The following is a 17,406-nucleotide window of genomic DNA, read 5'->3' as shown; positions in this document are numbered from 1 at the left end:
CATGTTAAAATGACTTGATTTAGATGTTATGTCCACATGCCTTCTCATTCATTTAACTCCTTGTGTGTGTTGTGTATGAGCTTGCTCAGTGTATATGTGCAAATGGGTTGTGTTGCAATGCAACCAGTTTTTATGTAATGTAATGTAATGTATAATTATATAGCGCATTTATTGTGTATGTCCATACACCCAAAGCGCTTCACAATCATGAGGGGGGGGGGGGGTCTCTCCACACCACCACCAGTGTGCAGCATCCACTTGGATGATGCGACGGCAGCCACAGGACAACGGCGCCAGTGCGCTCACCACACACCAGCTATTGGTGGAGTGGAGAGAAAGTGATAGAGCCAATTTGGTGGAAGGGGATGATTGGGAGGCCATGATCGCAAGGGCCGATAGACACCGGGGTTACCCCCCTGCTCTTTCACGAGAAGTGCCTTGGGATTTTTAATGACCACAGAGAGTCAGGACCTCGGTTTAACGTCTCATCCGAAAGACTGAGCCCACTGACATTGTAGTGTCCCCTTAACTTTTACTGGGGCATCAGGACTCACACAGACCACAGGATGAGCGCCCCCTGCTGGCCTCACTAACACCACTTCCAACAGCAACCTATTGTTCCCTAAAGTGGTCTCCCATCCAGGTACTGACCAGGCTCAGCCCTGCTTAGCTTCAGTGAGTAACCGGTCTTGGGCTGCAGGGTGATATGGCTGTTATTTCACATGACTTTTTAGGGCTCAAAATTAAGGATTTACCAAATTTATGTCTGACCACACCAAATAAGTATTTCTTAGCCACAATTTTTTAATGTGTCAAAACAAGGAAAATATAGATTTATAGGTGCACTTTTTAATTTAACAAAACTTTTCTTTAAAAAAAACATTACATTTAAAAAACGAACTATTGTCATTGTCACCTAAAACAGTGTTTCTCAACTGGTGCGTCGTCGGGGGAACATTTTCAGTGGATCCGGAGTGTGTGTGTTAAAAAAAAACAACATAAGTTACATTTTTACTTATTTTGCTTATACCGGACTTTTATTTTGAAATGCATGTGCAACAACCCTACTGTTTGACATGTGAAATTTCATGTCGAAGCGCAAGTACGATCCCGAATATGTAAAGTGTAGGTATTGACGACAAAAAACACTTTAAGCCTCAGTGTCATACGCTGCAAAAAAAAAAATGCTTTTTTAACTCAGATTTTTTGTCTTGTTTCTAGTCCAAATATCTAAAAGTTCTTAAATCAAGAAGCATTTTCTAGACGAGCAAAACATTGACTCATTTTAAGAAATAAAATGCCAAAATGAAGTGAGTTTTTCCTCAAGTCAACCAAATCATTGCTTGTCTAGAAAATGCTTTATTACAATGGGCCTTGCGCTCTCGTAACTAAGCGGCCATCAAGCATTTTCTCAGAGGAAGACAAGTTTATGGAGAAAAGTAAAAAGCGCTGCAGTGTTTGGGTGCACGGTGTTCGTCGGAGGTAATTAGTATGCCGTTAATATTGAAATGTGTATATTCCATACAAAGTGTGAATTAGATTACCTCAAGCTTATTGCCAGTGCTTCAAGGCGCGTGCTTAGCAGCCACATTTTAATAAATCTATAGCCTTCATACTGAAAATACCTACCGAATCTTTTTTTTTTTTTTATCGATATTGACAATAGTGTTCGGTAAATAAATACCGATACTGATTTTATCGCCCAACCCTATTTCTTCATAATATCTTCTTTTGTGTTCAGCAGAATAAAGAAACTCATAGTTTTAATCACTCGAGTCTGAGTAAATAGGGTAAGTTTTAATTTTTAGGTGAACCATCCCTTAAAATAACATTCATCATCCCCCAGTATGATATATCAGCAAATTCATAGACAAAGGAATTCAATTTCACTTGGCTTGTTTTTCTTTTAAGCATTTGTTTATATAAATTGTGCATAGCTGTGAAAGGACTCTGACATTTATTCCCGCTCTGCTTTATTAAATCAGTGCTACCTCTCACTGATCCGAGATCTGCTATCGCCATCGATGATGTGTTTGTGTCTTGACATTATGAAGTCACGAACGGTTTCGCAAGCAGCAGGTTTTATCACAGCAGCGTACTCTGATCTAGACCTGCTGGATCTTTTATTGGGCTTTGATGACTGATTGCAGCCTTTTATCCTTGCTTTCTTGCTCATAATACTTCTACCACTGAATTGGGATTGGTTGCGCAAACCCTTTTGATCTCAGCCATTTACTTCTACAGTTGAAGCCAGAATTGTTAGCCCCTCTGTGTACTTTTGCCCGATTTCTGTGTAGCGGAAAGATTTGTTTTCATCAAATTTTTTCACAAATTAGATTTAATAACTAATTTTATATAACTTATTTCTTTTATTTTTGCCATGATCACAGTACATTATATTTACTAGATATTTTTCAAGATATTTAGTGACATTTTAAGGTATAATTTGGGCTAATTAAGTTATTTAGGCAGATCATTGTAAACTGATGGTTTGTTATGAAGAGAAAAAAAAATGCTTTAGGGGCTAATAATTTTGACCTTAATATGGTCTTAAAAAATTAAAAACTGCTTTTATTCTAGCCGAAATAAAACAGATAAGACTTTCTCCAGAAGAAAAAATCTTATAGGAAATACTGTGGAAATTTCCTTGCTCTGGTAAACATCATTTGGGAAATATTTGAAAAAGAAAAGAAAGAAATCACAGGAGGGCTAATCATTTTTACTTCAACTGTATGTCTTCTTACTACTCACATTATGCAAGTTCTGGTGTCGGGTTATGCTTTGCAATATTTATTTGGCTATTTGTGTTCTGGGATGGAGTAAATGAATAGCTTGCAATTTTCTGAAAGAGAAGGGAAAAATGCTAAGCGGTTACAGAGATGGATCATTTTAGTACAGTGTAAACTCATTGCAACTGTGCTGATGTGCTAGATTTGTGTGTGTGTGTGTGTGTGTGTGTGTGTGTGCACCTGTTTTTGTGACATATCAGGACACAAATCTGTATAATGACAGGGGTATAACACAGGTATTATAAAAAGGAGGTGAAATATGAGGACATTGGTGACGTCCTCATTTCTCAAAATGCTTATAAATCCTAGAGAATGAGTTTAATCACAGAGTAAAGCTGCACACAGTCTCCTGTGATGGTTGGGTTTAGGGGTGGGGTGAGGGCAATATAATATACAGTTTGGACAGTACAAAATGAACAGAAACCTATGTAATGTCCCCACTTTTCACAAAAACAAGCGTGTGTGTGTTTGTGCGCATGCGTGTGTGTGTGTTTTCAAACACATCAACTGTTGTTGGCCATCAGTCTGGCAGTCAATACTGAAATCCATCAGGCTGACACTGCGGTGTGAAAGAGTATGAAGTTCTAGTTCAAGAGCTTAATTGTCATTTCTCTTCATGTAGTTAAACCAAATAGCGTGTTTTGCTGGCAGACTGCAGAAATGCGCGATGTTTTATTGAGTTATGAAGTGATTTTTAAGAAAGTGTGAGGTGCATATGAAGAGAGTATGTTAAAGATAGATGAAAGAGTGTGTTTTTTACAGGTGGTTTGTCAAGCCCACTCCCCTGTGTGAGGCACACTCAGAATTGCATAATGTTTTGAGGTTGTTGTGTGGTGTGTGGAGGAAAGGAGCTACTATTTAAATACGATATGTGTATAGTTGCTCATTGGCTATATATCGATGGTTCTGTTTTTGTTTTTGTTTTTTAGCTGTCTGAAGCTACAGCTACATTGTTTTAAAAAACATTAATGGGGTATATTGTGTGCACAGGGACTTTAAATTTTGAATAAGCCTACAAATGTGATTCTGGTAAACTTGTCAGGTCATTGTAAAATCCCTGCCTGGTTGGCATCGGATATAGAGTGGGTCTCACACCGTACAAGAACTACTGCATTAAATTCTATTGTCTCACACCATGTCTTGTTCAGATCTGACAATTAATATTGTAATCTGTCAATTAATACAATCTGTATTATTATTATTTTTTTAGTTCATGACCTAGATTTTCAGCTCCTACAACCTCAAAATCATTCCACATAAATCAGAAGAATCATTCTGTAAAGAAACAGCTAAAAAAGTCCAAACAAAGAAGATTCTGTCTGGCCCTGTAGAATAGCAAGAACTGTGATGAGTTTTGGATGAATAGTTCCATGTCAGAGTATATAATACACATGATATGTTTGTTTTAAAATGTTTGGTTGGTAATGTACTGTTAAGGAATTTGCCTCATTTGTTGACCCACATTCAGTGTTGTGGTTTGGGTCTCTATCTCTCTCGCTCACAGCATATTGATTACTTCAGCGGAGGGGGCAAAATTCAACACACACACACACACATTCACACACATTCTTTTTCATTCCCATCCAACCTCTTTTGCGTTTCCCACTCCCATTCCCACTTTCTCCTCCCCTCTCTACATTTTCCCAGCCCTTCACCATGTTCTTCACCATTTTTAGCCCGTCTTTTCTTTCCTTCTTATTTTGGCTCATGAATGGAGCTGAAGCACAAAGACTCAGCAATGGTCAAGTACACACTAAAGAGAAACCCTCCTCCTTCACAGCCTCAGTCATTGTGTCATCGTCTCTTTCATGTCACTCTATTGTGTTCCTATAGGAATGAAGGCCGTCAACAAAGCACGTTTACTCTCGCAGTGCGTTTGTGTTTGTTTTGACCCAGCCGAGATGTAGAAAAGTTTGTAGTAAAGAAACAAAATTTTACAAATTTCATTGAGTCATTTAAATTAGTCAGATTTCTTTTTTTTTTTTTTTTTGTATTTCTTTGGACTGTGGGGGAAACCGGAGCACCCACACGAATACGGGGAGAACATGCAAACTTCAGACAGAAATGCCAACTGACCCAGCCAAGGCTTGAACCAGCAGCCTTCTTGCTTTAAGGCAACAGTGCTACCCACCATGCCACCCCTAGTTGACTTTGTCTATCAAATATAAATTAAAAGATTATAAAAAATAGAGCAGTATACAGATTTCAAATCCCTTATGAGGGTTACAGGAAGTTGTACTATATATTGTATCCAAAAAGAAGCACTTGTATTGTCAGTGAAGAAACATGTGTGATAATTCACCAACCCAGACACGCTGAATTGTTAAGCTGTGATTCATGTGACGTTGTCACAGGCTGGGTGGAGTTGCTGAAGTTCAGGCGTTGTTATCAAATATCTTGTGTCTTTGGTTGTTGGAGATTAAAGAGCAAAGTCTGTCACTATATCCCAATATCTTGATCTAAATGATTCAGCATGTTCCAAACTATTTATTTATTTATTTATTTATTTATTTATTATCTTTAGTAAAATGTACAGGTACAAAGCATATTTATGTATTTATTTATTTATTTAGTTATTTATTTATTTATTGTCCTTAATATGTAAAGGTACAAAGCACACTTTATTTATTTATTTATTTATTTATTTATTATTTTTATTTATTTTTTTGACATTACAAAATGTACAGGTGCAAAGCGTTTTTTATTTATTTATTTATTTATTTATTTTATTATTATTATTATTATTATTCTTTTTTTTTTTTTTTTTGGGGGGGGGGGGGGTTATGTGTAAAATACAGCACAAGCATGTAATGGACAAATGAATCATCTCCCAAATATTCTTAAAATATTGTAGTGGTAGACTTGTTAGTCATAATTCATGGACAAATCAAATAAAAGCAAAATAAATGAGGATGAATTTATTAATTGTAATTCTTTTTAGATCCCAAAATGTAATGATGGTTAAAATTTGAAGTAGTTAAAAATTAGGATAATTAAAATTAAGAAAAACAATGTCATGCATGTATGAACATCAATATGGCAAAAAAATCCATGTGGATTCATTGTATAAATAAATTGTTTAATATTATTTCACAGTATGTTTTTTAAAGGGATAGTTCACCCAAAAGTGAAACATACATTTACTCGTACTCAAGTGGATCTAAACATTTTTGAATTTCTTTCCTGTTCAGTTAATAAAAATGCAGCCGTTTATTTTAGCTCAGTTTCATTAAATAATCTTAACAGAAATAACTTTTCTTTTTAATCTAATCAAATTTAGAAATTAAAATGAACCAAGACTAATAAAAAAGGTATTTTTCAGTGTTATTAAGGTTGACAACTTAAACTAAACCATTTATAGATGCATTATTTGTTTATTTATTTATGTATTTATTTATTTATTTATTTATTTATTTATTTATTTATTTATCTTTAATGAAATGTACAGGTACAAAGCTTTTCGTTTGTTTGTTTGTTTATTTTGTATTTATTTATTTACTTATTTATTTTAGTTTTAATTATTTTATTTATTTTACTTTTTATTTCATTTATTTATTTTTGTTTTAAACACTTTATTTTAATGTATAATTTGTGCTATAAAAACCATTAACTAAGACTGTTAGCTCTATTAATTAGCTGTTTGTTAATAAGGTAGTAGTTGTGTTTAGGTATCAGGTATAATCATACTGTGCTAATAAACTATTAATATTTTATTTAACAATTGGCAGGTAATAAGCCAGTAGTTATTAGTAGTACCTTATACTTAAACTAAAGCATTACCATTAGTATTATTATTACTAGTTTATGGGGAAAAGTGCAGTAATTTTCTAAAATTTTGCTCCACTTACCAAAATGATCTTATGTAATATCAACGTATTTAAATTATATTGTCATATTTTTAGTGGCAGGTGTGTCATTGTCTTAGTTCCTGTAGTGTCAGATGTCCTGTTTGCCTGGTGTATGGCTCAACATGAGATCTTTTCATCTGAATATGTTCAGGCTCCACCTACACGACAGGTGTAGTCCAACACCACTCAGCCACTCCTCCTCCATAGTCTCCATGGTCAATGTATCATACTGCTTTCTTTAGATTTTAGTTTAGTTAATCTTAATGCACAGTGAAACTATAATTTGCTATTTTTCTGTTCTTTTTTCCCAATAGTACACATAAATTCATATTGATCTACAAAAAAAAAAGTTTTAAAGCTACTTTCTATTCTCATTTCACTCTTCCACTTCTGTTTGTTCCTCGAATGGTACAGTCTGAGCACTGAGTGTCCAGTGACAGGTGTAGCCACACCTTTATAGTGCCTCACCGGAAAGTACCATTCTATTTCTTTACAGAAGGGGGGTTGGATTTTAGTTTGGCTAATCTTATTGTATAGTAAACCTGTAGTTATTTTTTCTGTTCTTTTTCATTCTTTAATAATTTACACAAACTCATATTGATCTAAAACTTACTTTTAAAGCTAGTTTCTATCATCTCAGTTGCCTCCTCCCCTCTGTTTGTTCCTTAAGTGGTACAGTCCGAGCGCTGAGTGTCCAGTATCAGGTGTGTGTCAGTCTATGTGATGTCTGAGATGGAGTTATACGTTCAGTCTGACATCACGCTCTCTCAGATGGCTGTGGACTGGGCATCTCAAGCCCAGTGTCAGCATGGCATTGCCCCTCGATAGCTCTAATGAGGAGTACTTTGAATTTGACTCGTCTTCTGAGATACTGGAAGTGTCTGCCTCATCGTACCTGAGCTCAAACAGTGCTGACGATGAGGATGACGAGGAAGACGCAGAGCCGTATACACTGGAGGAAGGTCAGTTTTATATTCAGGTGTGCTGGGATCTGAAGTCAGTTAAAATAAAGGTCAGAACTCGCATGCTGAAGTCTAAACAGGTTTGACTGGAGATGACAGAACTTGTTTGGACTTTTCAAATGTACACATCTGATTCCTTTCTGTCTGCGCTGATATTATCTCTGTCTGTGTTTTATGTTTTGAGTTTGTGCAAACACTATCGTTTGTCTTAAATGAGTGTTACTCTTTGGTCTGATATTGAGGCAATGTTGGGTGGAGTTACTTTTATAAGTTATATTACAGTCTTGGGTCACTTTTATTGCTTAATTAGTTACGTTAGTTTAGGTCACAATTCATGCTATTGACTTCTGGCTTATTACCTGCCTGATATTAAGATAATAACTGTTCATTAGTAGTTATAAAGGATGATCTTATTCTGCATCACTAATCCTATACAAAAACCTAAACCCAACTTCTACCTTACTAATAATGAACAGATAATAAGTAGTTTATTAAACTAGTAGTGCTGGTTAATGGGTTGTTAATATTGTGAATTTTGACCTAAACTAAAACATTACTATTTCTTTTTATGTAAAGTAATATTAAAGTTATGTTGTGTTGTATTGTTTTGTTGTTATGTTATGTTATTGGTAAATGTTATATGTTATGTTATGCTAAATGTTATTTTGTTGTTATAAAATAACATAAAACAACATTACTTAACAACATACTATAACATATGACATAACGTTTAACATATGTTATGTTATATTTTATGTTATCATAAGTTATGTCATGTTGTTGTGATGTTGTTTTATGTTATGTTACTTTTGTTATGTTTTGTTATGTTACACTGTTTTATGTTGTTATGTTATGTTATGTTATGTTATGTTATGTTATGTTATGTTATGTTGTTAGGTTATATTGTTACTGTATGTTATATGTTAGGTTGTTATGTAATATGTAATGTTATATTGTTTTGTTGTATGTTATGTTATATTGTAATATAATGTTATGTTGTTTTATGTTGTTATGTTGTTTTATGTCATGTTGTTTGTTATATGTTATGTTCTGTTTTTTTTATCATATGTTATGATTTGTTATGTTATTGGTTTATGTTATGTTGTTATGTTATTCATTCATTTATTTTCTTGTCAGCTTAGTCCCTTTATTAATCCGGGGTCGCCGCAGCGGAATGAACCGCCAACCTATCCAGCAAGTTTTTTACGCAGCGGATGCCCTTCCAGCCGCAACCCATCTTTGGGAAACATCCACACACACACATTCACACACACACTCATACACTACGGACAATTTAGCCTACCCAATTCACCTGTACTGCATGTCTTTGGACTGTGGGGGAAACCGGAGCACCCGGAGGAAACCCACGCAAATGCAGGAAGAACATGCAAACTCCAAACAGAAACGCCAACTGAGCCGAGGCTTGAACCAGCCACCCAGCGACCTTCTTGCTGTAAGGCGACAGCACTACTGTGCCACTGCTTTGCCCTTGTTATGTTATATTTTATGTTATGTTATATGTTGTTTTATGTTCTTTTAGTTGTTTGTGTTTGTTTTACGTTGTTACGTTATGTTGTTATGTTTTGTTATGTTATGTTGCTTAATGCTGTTGTTATTTGTTGTTATGTTATATATTTCATGTTATGTTATGTTATATGTTATATGTTACATATGTTATATGTTTATGTTGTTATAAGTTGTGAGTTATGTTGTTATGTTTTGTTATGTTAGTTGTTTTATTTTCTGTTGTTTTGTTATGTTATGCTGTTTTATGTTGTTATGTTGTGTTATTTTATGTTGTTAAATGTTATGCTATTTTATGATATGTTATGGTCTTTTTTGTTATGTTAGTTGTTTTATGTTATGTTGTTATGTTATGTTAATTTATGTTATGTTGTTTTATGTTGTTATGTTATGTTGTTTTATGTTGTTTTGTTATGTTATGTTGTTTTATGTTGTTATGTTATGTTATGTTGTTTTATGTTGTTATATGTTATGTTATGTTGTTTTATGTTGTTATATGTTATGTTATGTTGTTTTATGTTGTTATGTTATGTTGTTTTATGTTGTTATGTTATGTTGTTTTATGTTGTTTTGTTATGTTATGTTGTTTTATGTTGTTATATGTTATGTTATGTTGTTTTATGTTATATGTTATGTTATGTTGTTTTATGTTGTTATGTTATGTTGTTTTATGTTGTTATGTTATGTTGTTATGTTGTTTTATGTTGTTATGTTATGTTGTTTTATGTTGTTATGTTATGTTGTTATGTTGTTTTATGTTGTTATGTTATGTTGTTTTATGTTGTTATATGTTATGTTATGTTGTTTTATGTTGTTATGTTATGTTGTTTTATGTTGTTATGTTATGTTGTTTTATGTTGTTTTGTTATGTTATGTTGTTTTATGTTGTTATATGTTATGTTATGTTGTTTTATGTTGTTATATGTTATGTTATGTTGTTTTATGTTGTTATGTTATGTTGTTTTATGTTGTTATGTTATGTTGTTATGTTGTTTTATGTTGTTATGTTATGTTGTTTTATGTTGTTTTGTTATGTTATGTTGTTTTATGTTGTTATGTTATGTTATGTTGTTTTATGTTGTTATATGTTATGTTATGTTGTTTTATGTTGTTATATGTTATGTTATGTTGTTTTATGTTGTTATGTTATGTTGTTTTATGTTGTTATGTTATGTTGTTTTATGTTGTTTTGTTATGTTATGTTGTTTTATGTTGTTATATGTTATGTTATGTTGTTTTTATGTTATATGTTATGTTATGTTGTTTTATGTTGTTATGTTATGTTGTTTTATGTTGTTATGTTATGTTGTTATGTTGTTTTATGTTGTTATGTTATGTTGTTTTATGTTGTTATATGTTATGTTATGTTGATTTATGTTGTTTTGTTATGTTATGCTTTTTTATGTTGTTATGTTATGTTGTTTTATGTTGTTATGTTATGTTATGTTGTTTTATGTTGTTATATGTTATGTTATGTTGTTTTATGTTGTTATATGTTATGTTATGTTGTTTTATGTTGTTATGTTATGTTGTTTTATGTTGTTATGTTATGTTGTTTTATGTTGTTTTGTTATGTTATGTTGTTTTATGTTGTTATATGTTATGTTATGTTGTTTTTATGTTATATGTTATGTTATGTTGTTTTATGTTGTTATGTTATGTTGTTTTATGTTGTTATGTTATGTTGTTATGTTGTTTTATGTTGTTATGTTATGTTGTTTTATGTTGTTATATGTTATGTTATGTTGATTTATGTTGTTTTGTTATGTTATGCTTTTTTATGTTGTTATGTTATGTTGTTTTATGTTGTTATATGTTATGTTATGTTGATTTATGTTGTTTTGTTATGTTATGTTGTTTTATGTTTTTATGTTATGTTGTTTTATGTTGTTATATGTTATGTTATGTTGATTTATGTTGTTTTGGTTTGTTATGTTATGTTTTTTTATGTTGTTATGTTATGTTGTTATGTTATGTATTTTATGTTGTTATGTTATGTTGTTTTATGTTGTAATGTTATGTTGTTATGTTGTTTTATGTTGTTATATGTTATGTTATGTTCATTTATGTTGTTATGTTATGTTATGCTTGCATTTTTTTATGAAGATGGGCTTAAGATTGTAACATATTACTTTTCGAAGAAACTTTACCCAACACTGTATTGATGAGTTATAATTTGATTCATTTAGTTTCAGTGTATTAATCATAAGGCTTTAGGAAGAATAATTCAATATGATAAAGCTTTTCTTATGAGTAATTGAGGTCATGACATGCTGATCGGGTTAATGTACTGTATCCCAGAACATTTAGTTTGGTTGATAATGTCAACAGACTATCTTCATAGTGCATAAAGGTACAACACATGTGCCAGAATGCACAGCAGGAATGCTAGAACTATTGCAATGATTGACTATATCAACCCGTTTTTTTTTTGTTTTTTTTTTTTTTTACACATTTCTTTAGAAAGTTAATGTAATGTTTACTAATTACAGCAGTGTACAATTTACTTAGAAACAATACAGTAGTGTAGGATTTGCTTCTTTTAGCCAAGGAATTGTAAGCAATTTTACAAAATTGTTACGTAAAATGGAAATGGCTGGTAAAACATAAAACTGAATTAATTTGTGGCATTTTAAAGTGCAGTATCATGACTAAAATATTATTATTATGATTATTATTACTATTAATATTATCATTATTATTATTTTTTTATTATTATTATTATTAGTTACCCTATAACACTGACTTTAGCCATTTAATACAGTGTAATAAAAAAGTATTGATTGCATTAAATCGATTGGATTCTTCACAAGCAAGCAATACATTCAATTAAATGTGAATTTTGTAATCCAAACCCCAAAATGATTTATTGTACTATTTATTTATTTATATATTTATATTGTAATGAAGTGGCAATACTAATATTTTCCTCACATGCTTTTCAGAGTAGCTGAAGTATCAACTAAAAGACAGTTGAAGTATGAATCTACTGAATTATTTAGAACAATATTTTTAGACTGATCTAAAACTTCTTTATTTCCCTGGGTTACATCTGTGGGTCAGTTTTACCTGCAGTATGTTCTATTCATATCTATAAATGTAAATGCATATATATAACGGGGTTAAATATTATCTTTAGATGAATTATTACTTTAATACAGTGACAGTAACCAAACTATACAATATGCAGTAGTAAAAAAAGTAAAAAAAAGCACTTAAATGTAAAGGTTTTGCTTAGAAACTGTCATAATAACTGTAGTGAGTTATAAAAATTACTACTAAGTAAAAGATAAGTTGGAGCATCGAACAAAATTTTTTGAAGCATGCATATATAATTAATTATAGCAACAGATTTATTTATGTAATTGCATTATAAACTTTAATTTTAAATGAGTAATTCAACAAACAGTAAACATAATTTCTTTTTAACTTTATACACTAAAGACTTATTAAACACGTCAAAATTTTTCTCAGTAAGCATTATTTCTAAGGGTGCCGTCGACTTGAAATTTTCTCTAGATGTTAGTAACAACCAAAGAAATCCATATACTGTATGCAAAGAAAACAAATCTAACTAGTTTAAAAATGAAGTTATGTGTAATAAAATGAAATGACGCAGGGAAAAAGGTATTGAACACATGAAGATAGGCATGTGTAAAGGCAGTGAAAGCCCAGACAGCAGCTGAAATCTCTCAGTAGTTCTTCAGCAACCCTCTGCCCTTCTTCAGTGTAAATGAATATTAGCTGCTTCAGTCCAGCATCTACATTAGCAGGAGGATGAAGATGAAACCAGGAAGGACATTTCAGCATAACAATGATCCAGAACACAGCCACTGAGACTCTGCTTTCAGCGAAAGAAAATCAAGCTGTAGAATGGCCAAGCCAATCACCTGATGTCAATTCAACAAAGAATACAAAATAAAGATCAGATTTAATAGATGAGACCCACAGAACCATCAAGATTTTGACACTCTGATGAAGTCTTCATTCTCCATATGAGAGGCATCTAAAGCTGCCATCACCAATAAAGCCTTTATATAAAGTAATAAACACATTTCAGTAGTTCAGGACTTTCTCCATTTGTCATTTCATTGTCATTACACACAACTCATTTTTCAGATTTTATTTTGTTTTTAATGTTTGTAATGTTTTTGTTTTAATGTTTGGGTTTTTACCAAAATCTGCTTCAAATTCCATGTCAACAGCTCCTTTACAAATATTATTCCCAGGAAAAAAGCATGATGTGTTCAATACTTATTTCGCCCACTGTACATACTTTATTTAAGCGCGGGAAAGGTTTTTATGTGGACGTGTGGACTTTTATTGGAGGTTAATTGAGGACAATGAAAGTCACCTTTATAAAGAGTGTTTAATGGCTGACTGCGTTCTCTGTGTCCGGTTTACACTCAGGGAATAATTATCTCCGCTGGTCTAATGGCAACTCTTTGTGTACGTTTGCTCTCTGTTTGTTGTTAAGTGTCATGGTAGTGGAGGACCTGAGCTGGATTTTGTTGTTGGATGGAAATATTCATTCCAGTGTGAAACACGCTGTCCTGGGAGCTTAGACCAGCAGCTGACCTAGACTAACAACATGAATGAGTGTTTACCTGAGTAATTAACCTTACTAAGCAGAATAATTCAATTGTGATAAGCATTGATCTGTGAAATGCAAAGTACATAATGTTTGATATTAATATTGGGTGTGTATGAAGTATGCATGTTCAGTGAGTTTTGGAGTTGGAAAATACTCATTTGTGCTATTATGTTTATTTATTTTAATATATTATAATATATTATGATATAATATAATATCATAATAATAATCTATTTATGGTTATGAATTGCATGATGGGACTTTGACCTAGCCTCATTCACGATTTTTGATGTTGAAAATTGAAATCTGAGGTTTAACAAAGTGACTTTTATTGACATTTGTTTGACATAGTTTAAAACAATATACAGTATATATGAGAAATTAAATATGTACAAATATTTTTTAAAAATATAAAAATAAATAAATAAATAAATATAATAAGGGGTGTCTTGGTGGCACAGTGGGTATAGCACCAGGCCCGGATTAAGAATTCAGAGGCCCCTGGGCACAATGTGTTGTAGGCCTCCTACCTAGCCGCACCCCTATAATTGAAATAAAAAAATAGGATTAATATTTTTTAAATTAAATTAATCTATGATTGCCCGAATTTTTTAAATAATGATATACAGTACATACAGTTGAAGTCAGAATTATTAGCCCCCCTGAATTATTAGCCCCTTGTTTATTTTTTTCCCCAATTTCTGTTTAACGGAGTGCAGATTGTTTTAGCACATTTCTAAACATAATAGTTTTAATAACTCATTACTAATAACTGATTTATTTTATCTTTGCCATGATGACAGTTCATAACATTTACTAAATGTTTTTCAAGACACTTCTATACAGCTTAAAGTGACATTTAAGAGCTTAACTAATTAACCTTAACCTAATTAGTTAGGTTTATTAGGCAGGTTAGGCTAATTAGATAAGTTATTGTATAACAGTGGTTTGTTCTGAAGACAGTCGGGAAAATAATTTGCTTAAAGGAGCTAATAATTTTTTTCTTAAAAAGTTCATAAAAAATTAAAAACTGCTTCTATTCTACCCGAAATAAAACAAATAAGAATTTCTCCAGAAGAAAAAAATATTATCAGACATACTGTGAAAATTTCCTTGCTCTGTTAAACACCATTTGGGGAAATATAAAAATTTTTAAAAATTAAAAAAATCAAAGGGGGGCTAATAATTCTGACTTCAACTGTATATTTATAGTCTACAAAGATTTAACTTATTTTTTAGAGCATCTAAAGCACTCTTTGAAAAACAAATACTAATACAACTCATGAAAATTTATGGATTTTAATATACTTGTTCAAGTTCACTGAAGCAGTACTAAAAAAAATTATATTTATGGATATTTTAAATGTATAACTTCTGTATAACACCTCTCCAACCCAGCTCTATGAGTCTGAGTCCTCCATAATACACACACTTATTAATGATTCCTGATAGTCTTCCTCGTGATGAAGAGTAGGCAAAATCTGATATGTAGTTGGGTTAAAGGTCAAAGTCCATAATTTAAAAGCATAAATAAATGGGGGGAAACATTGCAATTGTTATGATATATCATGGAAATTTTTTATAGTGCAAGTATTAAATTATGGCATGTTAAAAGACCAAGAATTGCTCAATAATAGTCATTTCAAATCATTATACTTGGCCAGTTTCCATCAAAACAAGATTTAATATTATATTATATTTATAAGTATGTTATTTCTTACATAAATGTATATGTAGTGCAATGAAGATATGATCCATCAAGTCATTACAACACATTTATATGTTTACCGTAATATAATTTAAAAATAACAAAATAAAAACAAATATACTCCTAACATTGTTTTTATTTTTTTTCATAGTGTAAAGTTTATTTTTACAAAGGTCTGTCTCTTTGCTGAAGGATATTTCAACCTTTTTTATTTTCATTCACAAAAGTTGTCAAAGATCAAGGTAGACTCTGTTTCTGTGTAGATCAGGGGTGTCTGATCTCGGTCCTGGAGGGCCGGTGTCCTACATATTTTAGTTTCAACCCCAATTAAACACACCTGAACCAGCTAATCAAGCTCTTACTAGATATACTAGAAACTTCCAGGCAGGTGTGAAGCAAGTTGGATCTAAACTCTACAGGACACCGGCCCTCCAGGATCGAGTTTGGACATCCCTGGTGTAGATAATCGTTTTTGTAAATGTACATCTGAAGTGTATGCCAAAACATACACTGTGTAAGTGTATGCCAAAAGTCCTGTCTTCAACCCACATACTTCCTATTTATTAAAGAATCTTGGGGCGAAAGTATCAAGGTTTCCACAGAAAAATTATAAATATTTTTTCTTAAAAAAAAAAAAAAAATGTTAAGGAAATGTCTCATTAGGAAAAATTCTAATAACTTTATAGTTCATTATAATACAATACAATTATATAATTAAATATATACAATTTAAAATTAAATGTTTGAAGATTGGCTTTGATAGTTTGCTAGGTTAATGTATTAAAGTCTTTTGGCTGATATTTTTGCTGTATTGATTCGTGACCAGGACTACTATTGTTGTCGAGTTATAATGAGAATAATGTCACTGCTGTACTTTGAGTTGTATTGGGAGTGTTTGTTAGTTTTCCATTCAGCCGTATCCTATCAGTCATTGTTGAAGTGTGACTCACAGTCTACAACAACATGCACACGTCTAAAAATGAACCTACAGTAATATCAAAGCACAGAACTACAAATGATCATGTTTTCATCCAGGATTAAATAGCAACACTGGAAATGTTCAGTGTTATTGTTGTGCGTCCGTGCGTGTCTACTTGATTTTGTATTTTATGAGGACACAGAACTGTATAATGACAAAGGTGTGAATATTAAGGTGCACTGAAAAAAAGTGTTGCATGCAGAACTGTTGCAAACAATATATTTGTGTTGAATTTAAACAAGCAAATTAAATTTAATAATGTTCAACTTAATTTTGTTTGTTTAAATTCAGCCCAAATAAATAGTTTTCAACCACTTAACGTAAAAAAAAAAAAATTCAAGGAATCATCTTTGAATTATTTTTTAGTGTGATTAAGGTTAAAAATGATTAACTAAAGTATTAATAATCATACTTAACCTGGACTTTTGACCAAAAGTTGGTGCAAAATTGGCAGCATTTACAGTATAAAGTACACAACATACATGCATACAGGCATACATACATACCGTACAGTACATACATACATACATTCAAGGGTTGGACAATGAAACTGTTTGGCTTTAGACCAAAATAATTCATTAGTATGGTGCAGGGCCTCCTTTTGCAGCCAATACAGTGTCATTTTGTCTTGGGAATGACAGATACATGTCCTGCACAGGGATTCTGAGCCATTTTTCTTGCAGGGTAATGGTCAAGTCACTTACTACGTGATGCTGATGGAGGAACTCGCTTCCTGACTCGCTCACCCCAAAGTGGCTCAATAATATTTACATCTGGTGACTGTGCAGGCCATGGGAGACGTTCAACTTCACTTTCATGTTCATTAAACCGCTCTGTCACCAGTCTTGCTGTGCGTATCGGTGCATTATCATCCTGATACACGGCATTGCCTTCAGGCAACAATGTTGTGGGACTAGAGAATGCAATTATATTGCAGCCCAATTCATCACTGATGCACCCCCATGCTTAACTCTGGGCATGCAACAGTCTGGGTGGTGCGCT

General features: G+C 32.2%; 1 protein-coding gene across 42 annotated transcripts in view; it reads left to right on the top strand.

The window, feature by feature from the left end:
* The window catches only part of trak1a (trafficking protein, kinesin binding 1a), a 118,486-nt gene that overhangs the window by 62,433 nt on the left and 38,647 nt on the right, over positions 1 to 17,406 (top strand). For 5 of the 42 annotated variants that reach the window (XR_012391923.1, XM_009292046.5, XM_073925759.1 and 2 more), the window contains exon 1: positions 7,354 to 7,599. The exons of the other annotated variants lie outside the window; for them this stretch is intronic. Coding sequence is in view for 4 of the 5 variants with exons in the window: in XM_009292046.5 (XP_009290321.2) it covers positions 7,446 to 7,599 (154 nt within the window). In the remaining variant the exon portion in view is untranslated. Of the gene's footprint in view, positions 1 to 7,353; positions 7,600 to 17,406 lie in introns of those variants that run through there. 42 annotated transcript variants of the gene reach the window in all.

The sequence above is a fragment of the Danio rerio genome, chromosome 16, assembly GCF_049306965.1.
Source record: "Danio rerio strain Tuebingen ecotype United States chromosome 16, GRCz12tu, whole genome shotgun sequence".
Taxonomy (NCBI): domain Eukaryota; kingdom Metazoa; phylum Chordata; class Actinopteri; order Cypriniformes; family Danionidae; genus Danio; species Danio rerio.
This window is presented reverse-complemented; position numbering and strand designations above follow the sequence as displayed.